Source organism: Anopheles marshallii, chromosome 3, assembly GCF_943734725.1.
Source record: "Anopheles marshallii chromosome 3, idAnoMarsDA_429_01, whole genome shotgun sequence".
Classification (NCBI taxonomy): Eukaryota; Metazoa; Arthropoda; class Insecta; order Diptera; family Culicidae; genus Anopheles; species Anopheles marshallii.
In genome coordinates, this window is record NC_071327.1 from 7,295,821 (window position 1) to 7,307,909 (window position 12,089).

General features: G+C 43.7%; 3 protein-coding genes across 3 annotated transcripts; all 3 read left to right on the forward strand.

Moving 5' to 3' along the window:
* The first annotated feature begins 1,428 nt into the window (after window positions 1-1,428).
* On the forward strand, window positions 1,429-2,017 carry LOC128715682 (endocuticle structural glycoprotein SgAbd-2-like). The gene is made up of 3 exons (XM_053810593.1): window positions 1,429-1,440; window positions 1,563-1,745; window positions 1,829-2,017. Exons 1-3 carry the CDS (start codon window positions 1,432-1,434, stop codon window positions 2,015-2,017), a joined length of 381 nt encoding a protein of 126 aa, XP_053666568.1. The 5' UTR covers window positions 1,429-1,431.
* Window positions 2,018-4,468: 2,451 nt separating this feature from the next.
* Window positions 4,469-5,524, forward strand: LOC128715676 (larval cuticle protein LCP-30-like). The gene is made up of 4 exons (XM_053810587.1): window positions 4,469-4,483; window positions 4,552-5,114; window positions 5,189-5,354; window positions 5,453-5,524. Exons 1-4 carry the CDS (start codon window positions 4,469-4,471, stop codon window positions 5,522-5,524), a joined length of 816 nt encoding a protein of 271 aa, XP_053666562.1.
* A 2,481-nt stretch (window positions 5,525-8,005) lies between these two features.
* On the forward strand, window positions 8,006-11,523 carry LOC128715675 (uncharacterized). The gene is made up of 4 exons (XM_053810585.1): window positions 8,006-8,035; window positions 8,469-8,572; window positions 10,758-10,931; window positions 11,016-11,523. Exons 1-4 carry the CDS (start codon window positions 8,006-8,008, stop codon window positions 11,521-11,523), a joined length of 816 nt encoding a protein of 271 aa, XP_053666560.1.
* Window positions 11,524-12,089: the final 566 nt, after the last annotated feature.

A 12,089-nucleotide genomic window follows, 5' to 3' on the forward strand; every position in this document is an offset into this window, starting at 1 on the left:
TCGTTTGAGACTAGCGAGAAATTCTGAGATCTTGGTTGAAATTTTGTAATGAAAACTTACACAGAATTTAAAACAAACTTTTCCCATTGTGCACCTTTGGCATCGCGTGAAAAGAGAATAATTTTACAAGAAATATTTCTTCAGTAAATTCAACCCATCACCACCGCCAACGACTCAACACCTCCGTTCCCATTTTCGGACGAAATTCTTAGAAGCGTGATGAATTTAGCGGCACCGATCGATGCGGTGTTTATTAATTGTTTTGATTATGCCCACGAGGGGGCTGTACATCCGCCGCATTTGGTGTTTGGTGGGATGAATATTCATGAGCCCTAAAGAATATTTACGGCTGGGCGTTACCTGCGTAGTTCCAAGCCCAGCAATCCTGCACTGGTTTAACGATGGTGCGGTTTTGTGCTCGTCCAGGATGTGGTTGGACAGGTACGTCCACACACCACCGCACTCCGTGCCATCCGCTAATCGGCAAATATTTTACATCGTTTAACTTAATTGACTTCAACACGGCTTCATCCGGCGCTATCGGGCCGGACCGATCGATATCGTTCAGCGAAAAAATGGCACCGGTACGCATATTTTACCTGCGTACCCTTGAATGAATGCATTTATGAGGCTAAAATTAGTTGTCCAAGGACTTCGCATGATGGTCGCGTTTTGAGTATCAGTGAAGAAAACTGCATTCCTATGCTACCGATGACTACACGCCGAAATGGCGTTCCAATTGCAGACAACGCAGCATCTTCAGGGCCCTAACCCTACAAACAACCACTTCATGCTCATGCGTGTGCCAGATCATGACGACTTCGGTTTGGCTTCTTGTGCGATCTTCTTCTATCGGCGCTATTGCTGGTGCTGCTGCTACTACAACTACCTGTCAATGATGCAATAGCCCCTGACGGTGATGGTCCATCTGCCATTGATCCGGTGGTAATCAAATCTTCCGACTGTGGAGGGTGTCGTTGAAACTTATGCAAATTTTGTCTAACGAACAACTTGTTTCTAGGCCCCCTCCTCGCTCGCACGATTTCGCTTCTTTCTCTCGACGATCTCATGGAGGCACGAGAAGTATCCCGGGTAGGAGGGCGTTAGATGCGCCTAATGGTGATTTGCTAGGACACACAACCGGACGCTAGCAACGTTTGAAGCGATTCCAAATACAACCCCCTAAACCCGACGTCCGAACGAGGCAGACGATACGAAAGATTGAAGATACACACCATAGAAACCAAAAACAAAAAACCGACTGACCGTTGTCGTACGAGGCAATATAAATAGCCAACGCCTTGCTGGGGCTGCTGCCAGATTTCTGTACCAAGCTCGACGATCAACAGTAGTGTGTTTGTGCTCGATCTCTTCTAGCGTGACGCAAAGCATAGAATCGTCTTCCGCGTCCCAAAGCTTACAGTGAACAAAATGAACCAGGTGCGTAGTGTTGTGAGTGCGAGTGACTCTAAGAATTTGTTCTCCAAGAATGTTTGTGTCGATTCGAGTGCCAGAAAAGATACTAACGGTGTGATTGTTTGTTTTCTCCATGGGTATTTTAGCTCGCTTATGTGCTCGTGCTTGCATTGATTGCTTCGGTGGTGGCAGATAAGGATGCTACCGTTCTAAGGCAAGACTCGGAAGTCAATCCAGATGGTACGTATCAATACGCGTACGAAACATCCAACGGAATCGTGGCCGAGGAACAGGGAACGCTGAAAAATCTTGGCGAAGAGCAGGCACAGGTAGATACTTTTAACGAGACATTTAAACATCATAACACTCACTTACGGCTTTACCTTATCCTTTTGCACGTTTCACCCTCAAGGTGGCACAGGGACAGTACTCGTACACCGATCCGGATGGCAACCGCATCTCACTGCAGTACATCGCAGACGAGAATGGATTCCAGCCGCAGGGTGATCATCTGCCAACGCCACCACCAATCCCGGAGGCCATCGAACGGGCGCTCCGACTGCTGGCGAACCTCAGCCGGAACAAGCGTGGTTCCTTGTAGTAAATAGCAATAGTCACACACTGCGTGCCGTACATAGTGAATTAGGTTAGTGATACAGGTCCCGAGCACTTGGCAGCAACTAGTCATGTTTCTGAAGCGTAAAGTGACAAGGAAATAAAAACCACCATTCGATTAACGATTTGCAGCCTTACAAATGTTCATAAACAGCTCGGACAGCGCTTGATGTTTCTCCGGTCTTTCCCACAAAAAAAATATTAGGGTTCGTCACCTTTCCGATCGTTGAACTCTTTTGTACATTACTGGAAGAAAGTAAAGCTTTACTTTCCCCTTTTAATTTGTGTGGTTTTTGTAAGCTTTGTGTGGTTCATATTGTTGTGTTTTGGCTAAACAACAACAAGAATTTCAACTCACGCCGGAAAAAAAAATCGTTCCACCCGCCGGCCTGAACTTGACATTGAGTATCGCTTAAAATGGTGATCGCTTCGGCAAACATATGGCTTCGTGACGTGGTTGTCGTTTTGGTTGCTTTTCGATGCAGATGAGTTTTCGATTTAAAAAACCCCCGATCCAGAAGGAGACGATGCAATCGGGTGACGACCTTGCGCGTATCGGAGCTTAATTTTATGCTGCCCGTCCGATACTGACCCACAAAGATTTATATTCACAGCATCCGAAACAAAAAAAAAACACCGTATGGTGGTAATAATAATGCGTATCATGATGATGACGAAACAGGCGGCCTTCGATTTTCCGGTCCCGCGCATATCGACGCGTATCGTACGTCGTATGCTAAACAAATCGCCGAAGATGCGGCTCGACGTACCACACGGATGGAGGGCGCGAGGCCATGAATTTCTTACCCAACCTTGAATTTCGGCCGAAGATCCGGTCCGGCGAATGATGGTGGCGCGACAACGGACCTCCTTCGCCAGTCTTCATCACAAACTATGGCGGGAGGGTTTTGTTTGGTTTTGTGTTTTCGTGGGCGGCCATCGTACGAGCTCGATCGTATGAGCTCCCGGTGGGGTTTTTAAAAATAGATCCTGAGAGATGTTCTTACGATTAAAGAAAAACAACGGAGGAAAGAACCGAGAGCGTGCATGGGAGAGAAAGTGAGGAGCGTAGCGTAAAATTATTTATAATTTTGACTGGTTTGAGTTGGCGAAAAGTTTGCCAATTTTGGATGGGACATACAATGACGGGTGTGCTATGAGGTCATTTTACCATTGCAACACACACCAATGAAGAAATAATGGAATGACTTTTTTTCAGTTAAAGGTAACTTATGTTACAAATAATAAATTTTGCGTTTTGTTTTGTCAATTGGTTTTATTGGGTAGAAAAAGACATAAAGATTATATTTTGTATGCTCAGGTATTTTTTGAGATACTTTATAAGACAGTGGAAAAATGTATGGAGCGACTAGGTGGTGTATTGGTAGCGGAGCCATTCTTCATACGACCGAACCAATCTCACAGTACGCAGCACTGACTAACCAGCTATGGGAAATGAAGTCAAAAGAAAGCCAAAAATGGCAGACCTAGACCTCTTCAGTTGTTGTGCCGATAATGAAGATGATGAATGATGGTAAACATATTTGAATTCTAGGCCAATTTCGCAAAATCTTTAGTCAAAAATATTCAGCGAAACAAGCAAGGAAGCCTCGTCTAGAATATTTAAGCTTTTATAGGTTTTGTTTGGCCTTCTCGCCAACCAGATCACACTGTTGATTTTGATTACCAAAAGTTGCTTATATTCTACTCTCTGTAACACCATTATTGTTTCAGTGTCGAAACTATCACTGGAACCAATCACGATCCATGAGTTATCAAATAATCCATCTGCACTTTGCACACTTTAGGATCTAAATCTCTGATCTCTGATCTCTCATCTGATCTTAATAAAAATTCTATCGACAATACAACTCAAATTCACGGAACGCTTGATAATGCACGTACGTTTACACACAAAGCTCCAGAGTAACTAACGCACAATGGTACCAGGCAAATACACTAGATACCTTTCGTACACATCGGTGTGTGGTCCAGTCTTATACAATCATCACTAAGATAGTACACTTTACGAGTCATTTACAGACGCCTCCGGCAACAGGTCAATCTGGTTTGTCAATTGACATTCGGTGGCAGGATAATAACTCTTACCTGCACCAGGAGGCGTGAGCAAAAGGGTGAAAAATATCGAGCATTTTTGTAATAAATTTAACGTCCTTTCAATGTTCTGATACCGGGAAGAACCGATACCTTGATAGTCACTCGCTACTATTTGCATAAACTTCAAATGATATAAATTGATCACCGCTGGAAAATATGACATTTTCCTATTTACGGGTGATCTTCACTGGTTGCGCTCGGGAGTATATAAAAATGAAGATCATATTGAATGGGTATTAAACTCACTTTGCTCATAGAGCAACGTAGTACTCTTTTAGTTACGGTTTGGCATTCGTTGTTAAACCACGTCATTGACATAATGCGCCTCCATTTGGTAAGTTCGATCAGAGTGCTGTAATCACTATGAGAGGCTCAAATTAGTTGTTTCTTTTTACGTGATAGAGCATTTTTATGCTAGGAGTTGGGCTCGTACTAGTGTCGGCACAGAACGATGGGAAATATAGACCGTCACCAAGCGAACTAACAACTCAGCGGCCACGCTATCGGCCCTACGTTGATGGAAGATATTTGCAGTATCCGTACAGCCCTTATCGTTACACGAACGATCAGCGATATTACAACCGAAACGATGGTCGATATAATCCGGGTAACGATGGAAGATACGTACCAAGGAATGATGGCCGTTACGTGCACGTAGACAACCGATACAAGCACACGGAAGGACCTAGTGGTAGTGGGGCGGGTCGTCAAGGAGCATCGGGTGGAGCCGGCGGTGGAGCAGGTGCCTCAGGAGCTAGTGCAGCCGGAGGAGCCAGTGCTGCTGATTCCAATCCCCCAAAACCCGCAACAACTACTGCACCGCCATCTACATCACCACCGACCGCTGTACCAACGTTGGCCAGAATAGCCCAGGTTAAGGTCGCTCCAAAGCCAGCGTACGCCCCAGATGGATGGAAAATAATTCGTCTAGAAAACCAAGTTGAACAAGATGGCTACCACTACGTGTGAGTAAACAAGATGTTAAATACGGCAGCATGTCAACGCTGTGAAAATGCGCTTCATCTAATCTTCTCTTCAGATTTGAGACAGAAAACGGAATCTTGGCCGAAGAGGCGGGACGTATCGAAGACAAGGGCACGGCCGCGGAAGGACTTCGTTCGCAAGGCTTCTACCAATACGTCGGTGACGATGGAGTTGTCTATCGTGTCGATTATGTAGCCGATGGGAATGGTTTCCTGCCGCAGGTACGATGAGTCAATCGTCGACGCGATTCCGTGACTAATGTGCGCCGTTGATTGCAAATGATGTATGATTAATTGTTTCCGTTTTCATCCGCGCACAGGGTGATCATATACCGAAGGTGCCGCCAGCGATCGAGAAACTGCTGAAATATTTAGCCGCCCAGCCAAAGTGAACAGTTTTACGGGAGCAAACACATCGAGAAATGTTCATTTGTGCAAGAGTACGCAATAAACGGAACAAAATGAAGGAATAATTTTGGAAGTCTTACCATTTTATATATCATGTGTATCATTTTCATCAATATAAAATACATCAGCATCACTCACATCCAATTTACACGACTGTGCATTTTCGATTCGAACCTGTGTAACACACTAAACAAAATTTATTTATAAGGAATTTGAAAGAATAATTTTATAAGATTCGTTGAAGTTATCGTGGATTTACATTCGCTAAAGGTAGACTCTCGATACTCTTGAAATAAATAACACATTGTATTTTGCTGTTCTTCAACAAAGTGCTGTATAATATAATGTACTGTTTTTACCTGTTAATTTTCCCGAATTTTACTTTACCTTATTGCTCATGGCATGAAATTCTGTGAAAAATTGGAAGTGTAATAGGAGCTTAACACGTCAACATGGAAAGCTTACCGCGAGCGCTGGTTGCCTACCCCTGTAATAGCAAACTTTTGATGCGCCTAAATGTATGCTTTTATTTGCTAGATTCTCACGAGTTGAAAATCGATTGATGCTTTCTAATCCAACAGAGAAAAGGAAATCCCGTATTAAGTTTATTTAGCTACGTTATTTCATATATTATTTAAACATTTCACGGAATAAAGAATATTTTTTATTTAAGTTAACAAGAATTTTAATAAAACAAATGCTCTTTTAAAATTGCAATTTTACTTCTCCCTAATGAATTGATTTTTAAGATGTCCGAACGGTTATTTAAACGTGTCCATGCACCATGGCACCAGCTAATGGGATACTCGTGTTTGCTTTATGCAAATAATAAAACATTATGTTTTATAGTAAAACCAATTCAAGGCCCTTACATTTCACATAAAGGTGTACTGATCATTTTTCTCAAAAACAAGTGTTGCCAACCTGACGAAAGCACACGTACCGAACCATGCATAAGGTTGCATATTTTCAGAGTAAATACGTACTAACTTTGCGTAATAAAAGTCAAATAGCATCGCAGATAGCCACACATCACCAGCTGTAGCTGTTGAGTGCTCCGTATCACCCAGTAAGGAAGCGAACAGACACAACGTCATTTTGGGGACGCAACTTTCAAAACGCGAGTCCCAGTCACATCGAAAATGAGGTACGGCTCAAGGATTGTAAATTGATGTACGTAATCGGAGGGAGAGACCACCTCCGGATCGGAGATAAATTCTGCACAACTGTTATGTGCCTCCATTTACAGTATTCGCGCTCAACGTGTGCTAGAGCGCACTTCCCACAATCCATCGATCGAAGGCAGACAAAGTGAAGGATGTCCCTGTGCATCCTATGTACGAAAATTCAACGAACTCATCTTTTCGCAGCTGAGGTCATGCGAGTGCTTTAGTAAAAGTTAGCAGCGGAATGGATTCGATTTTGCGGTATAAATCAAACCCATTCATAACTCTTCTCCTCGATGATTTGTCATCTAATCGCAGAGCAAACTGATCAGCCAAAGCTACCGGGTATCTAATAAATGTTACTAGCGCTGCTAACCCCAACGCTGCACATACCAGCGGGAGCTGCCAGGGATAATTCTGAACGATTTTATGACCCATAAAATCCGTACACATCTTATTCTTCCGCTCATTTGCCTTATATGTAAATAAAGCTATAAAAAAAGTGTTAAATACGCGTGACTTCTGCATTTGTTTGGCGCAGGTTTTAGTGTTGTACTACGACACCGAAACGGAGTGCATTCCCGGTGGCCACGGATATGGCGCTGCGAAGGGGCACTACTTTCTATTCGATGTTTCGATGTGTCGATCCGTCCATAGTTGCCTTGACCGTCGTCCACTTGGACGGCCTTGCGTGGCCTTGCAAGTGGTTTATCGGTAAGCTGCAACCTCCTCTTCCCCCGATCTTCCTGAGCTGGCAATATTTTTGTGGGTCCCAAAGATGCCCCAACTTTCATTGAGTAGTTCGAACGGAAGGAAGCACCAATACCGTGACCACTTTTGGGCCGAAACGATTGAGCGCAATTATCCTTACCATGGTTGAGTCTACGCGCACAAACCGCGAACGCGTAATGCCTGGGAACGCGCAGTCCCGCAAGGGTCGACAGTGGAGATGTGGCGTTCCCTCGATCGATGGTCTTCGGAGGGCAATAAACATAAACTTTTTACTGTCATATTTTTTCGCGCGTCTCGCACCATCATCAGGCGGGAAGGCCGTACCCGTACTGCCACCATTTTGCATGGCATTCTCCCAGGCGACATCACACACCAGTGTGAGTACACCGGCGCCTCCCACCGGGGACAGGGCTTGGATGGTTGTATTTAATAGGAATTTTGCCGCAGCTTCAGTTTAGTTTGATTTAATCAATTACGGACACCGCAAGTACGCGCTCGACCGGCGAGTTCGTGTAACCGAGCGTACATCAGCACCAGTGCCAGTGATTATCGGTGAATCCAGTCGCAATGCCGTACCGCAGTCCAGCTTCAATCTTAGTGAGTCATCGTGGTGTGCACGATAATAATGCGCGATAGTTTACGATCCTCTTTCGGTCCACGCCAGGGCGTCAAGAATGTCAATCAACGGCAGCGGGATGCGTGGGATGGTGAAAACTTTTTCCCGCCCGTGTGCACGGGACGAGTAATAGGGCACTTCAGCTCCCGGAGAACTAGCCCGGAAACCGATCAAGCTCACCGTCAGCGACCTTGTTGATTGTGGCTCCGTAGTGGCGCAATGATTTACGTAATGTGTTTGTGTGTTTGACCGATTGAATGTGCCTCCGGAATTGATGAACCCGCCTAGCGTTTAGATACATTGCATGACTACCATGCGTTCAGTGTGCAGGAATGTGTGGAATGCCTTCCCGGAATTGCGTTTGTGATGAGGAATCTTTTTTGTTTGTTTGTTTTTTTTGGTTTCGTTTTGCAGGTTTGCCTCTTTTTGGTGTACAGTGTTGCTCGTGGTGCACCGAATGACGGAAAATATAACCCGAGAAAGTACAGCAAAAATGGAAAATATGTACACAGAGGTGATGGTGAGTAATGTTTAATATTGGTTTTATATTTAGCGTGCAAAAATGAAATGAGGGCAAACTGTTTCAATAGATCGAATTGCCAAAAGTGGTGCACTAAGTTTGCCTTAAAGAGATCCATTGCGAAGCAAAGTTGATGAACAATTACTGACAGTAGTCTATGATGCAGTTATTTATTTGGACTCCCTCCGGCAAACAATTCGTATGTCCATGTTATTAAAGTATGTAACCACTATTACATGCTAATCTTTTTCGCAAATTTCACTTTCGCTGTCACTCAGTGTATATCCATTGTTTGTTACTGCATGTAGTAATGTCCTCGATGCCTTCTTCGTTATTCGTTGGGCTCAACGATTCTTGGTAGAGTTCATCTACGTAGCTTAAAAAATGGGTTTTCACTATTTCACTTTACTGTAAATTGTTGATTCTAACCTTTGTCTCACTTAGCAGCCAATGTACACTCTCCCTGAGTAATTTTGTCGTCGTCATGGTTGTAAGATTGTGACTTTTCTTTTCGGGACAGGTTTCTTATGTTATCTTTTGAAGATCGTCAAGTATCTTATGAAGTTCGTTGAAGTCATCACGGCTTTACCCTCAGTATAGGTAGACTCTCGATACTCTTGTAATAAGGAACAGATAGTATTTTGCTGTTCTTCAACGAAGGACTGTGTGCTTATAAAATCTATGAGCAACATCTAATTACTGTATTCTGGGTTGATTTTTCACTTCGTTTTATACCAAATTATTGTTTCTTTACTCTCTTTATACATGTTGATATATAAGCTGTATGCATCGGGTAGTTCTTATTTTATTTTTTTATTGAACTTTCTCACTCTTTGAAATATATCAGGTTCTGAGTATCTGAGTAAGGCTTCTTAATGTTCTGATCCTTTTTTAAAACATTTGATACCTTGTTTAGGTAATCCTGATCTGTTTTTAATTGCTTCTGTTCTATGGCCTTGTGTCCTGGTTTTTAAAAAATCTGTTAGTACCAGAAGTATCTGGTGTTTTACGTTCATGAGTTCCATCCTGTAGCTATTTAAGAAACGCCTACAGTTGGCAATAAAAAAATAATGTACTAGATATTTCGATTTGTTATATTGATTCGTCTAGAATTTTACTGTCCTCTACCTGTAAGGATGGTTGGTTTACTTTTTCGGTAGTTTGTAATTTAAAAATTATTATTGAATTTTTACATGATAAGGTTTTCGTCTCGTTTTCCGATCTATTTCGTAAATCAGTGTGTTCAGTGTATAAAAATGACTAGCTACACTTGATTGTTATGGATTTACTTGCCTGTCGCTATGTTTTTCTTGGATTATTCTATTTAATTGAATTTAAACCTTTATTCTGAAGCATGTTTTATAATGATATGTATATAAAATGGTTAGATATATTCATTGGATAAACCACACGTGGAACTGAACTCTGTGAAGATTAGAATCAAATAAATTCATGCAGATGTTCCTAGCAACAGGTGGTATTTAAATTCAATTAGAACTTTCGACATCAATTTATATTCTATAGCAACCATTAACCATCACATTCAAAAGATTGTGTTCATGATTTCGTCTTTCCAATCACCAAAAAGGTGACACTATGGTACATTTCCGCAATAAACAACGCGCGACGCTTGTCCCCCTGCTAAATCATGCAGCAATATTTTGTTCCAATTTATTAACCATAACTCAAATGTCCGGTTTTTTTTCCACCACGGGAAATACGCAAACCAATCTAATTTCACCTAAACCAACAAAGTAGATAAATTACGAATTTATTTGATGTGAAACCACCACGTTGCGGCCAGAGAGTTTCAAATCAAGATAATGTGATCGCCGGCGGGGCCGGTCAGTCCGTTTGCGATCCCTTTTTGGACGAGCCCCGCATGCCGGTGAACACTGGTAGGAGCCGGCCGTCTGGCGGCTGCTGAAATTTGCATAATTTGTTTCTGATTGGACATCATAAACATTTATGTTTACAGGATTTTTCCGTCCGCTTCCATCGCGGTGCGCCGTGTCTGTTCGCTGCTAACAACCGTACGTTGTTAATGTTAATAGTAATGTTAAAAAATTGAATTAAATCGTAGCCGATTAATGTATGGTGGAGGTGAATTATGGTTCTTCGCTAATCCGTGTAATTTAAAGGCGACATGTGTTTAACGAGCGAATATGATATCTTCTTCCATTCGGGACAGGAGATTACGTGGAGGACTTGAACCGGTACCGATATGTGCATTACGATGATGGCGATCGGGGCAGGTACTTCCACATACACATACCGTACGATGGAGGCTATGGGAACTATGAAGGTGGGCACGAACCTTACCGTTACCCGCCCTATGATCCTGCGGGAGAATACGCGTAAGTAGATCCTTGGAGATGGACATCCCGCTTCATATCTTGGAGACATTCTTAAACCGTGTATTATTTTTGCTATATTTACAGCGAACAAGTGAACAAGTATTCGTACGATCCGTTCCGAGCGAATTCGTACGACATTCAGAAACCTTCCATCTACCTCGAGTACGGTGTTCCCTCCGTGTCGGAAACAAACACCGCATCCAGTGTAGTTGATGTCCGGAAATCGTTACTTCCCGGCCTCGGTACGGCGTATCTACCCGTACCCGAATCGGACGAGCTGGACGTACGTAAATCGCTTCTTCCCGGCCCTGGAACGGCGTACCTTCCCGTGCTGAAGCCCGAGGAGCAAAGCCTCACCGTCGGTTTATCCGAAAAGCGACCGAAAGTGCTTCCCCATCCCAACAGCATCGATGGTGTCGATCACCTGACGACGGCGAGCCATGATAGCTCGTTGCGTGCCGCAACGACACAGGCCCCGATTGAGACGACCACCGTCCCTAATATAGGCACCGATCAGCCGACCGACGGTTCGCTCCACAACCAACCCTGTTTCGCTACAAGCGGCCCGCTGAAACTCGTAACCAAAGCGTGACGTGTGAATGAAAGCTTTGGTGAGCTTTCGGATTGCCGCCAGGCTGCCACTACCGCCGATGATCCACTTTGTTAGTCTGATAAGCGAATGATCTGTATGTTGTTTGAAAGTTGTTGCCCCACATAAACACATCTCCACACAAAGTCAAACCGATGATGAAAGATCGACACGACCTTGTCGCCACGAGCCGCTCCATAATGGTTTTTTGTTTTATACGGGAGGAAGGGAAGGGAAGGGAAAAGAAGGGGAAGATGATCTTGTTTAGATGAAGGAAAAATTACCACCTCAAATATCACCAACGAGCGAAGATGCGCCAATCGCCGGGTATGCGCACGTATCGGGAAAAACGGCCACCTGGCCATCGTAAAGTACGGTGACTAATTGACTGCTTCCGGTTGCGGTGGCCTAATGAGTTGAGTAACACTGGACGACAAGATAAACGGTGTCGCATTTGACTCGAGGGCTGATTTATGCAAATCCACCCCGAAGTGCCTCCATTGTGCGGCATGGTGCGGTGGCACTGAAGCGATAGCCACACGCTTTGCCGAAGGATCTGCTCGAACCGA

Bases quoted from the DNA above. Each gene is read 5' to 3' on its own strand.
- LOC128715675 (XM_053810585.1), top strand. From the start codon at position 8,006: ATGCCGTACCGCAGTCCAGCTTCAATCTTA. The intron at 8,036-8,468 runs GTGAGTCATCGT...TTCGTTTTGCAG, and splicing joins GCAGTCCAGCTTCAATCTTA to GTTTGCCTCTTTTTGGTGTA. The intron at 8,573-10,757 runs TGGTGAGTAATG...TCTTCTTCCATT, and splicing joins AAATATGTACACAGAGGTGA to CGGGACAGGAGATTACGTGG.
- LOC128715682 (XM_053810593.1), top strand. The intron at 1,746-1,828 runs GTAGATACTTTT...TTCACCCTCAAG, and splicing joins TTGGCGAAGAGCAGGCACAG to GTGGCACAGGGACAGTACTC.
- LOC128715676 (XM_053810587.1), top strand. The intron at 5,115-5,188 runs GTGAGTAAACAA...TCTTCTCTTCAG, and splicing joins CAAGATGGCTACCACTACGT to ATTTGAGACAGAAAACGGAA. The intron at 5,355-5,452 runs GTACGATGAGTC...ATCCGCGCACAG, and splicing joins GGAATGGTTTCCTGCCGCAG to GGTGATCATATACCGAAGGT.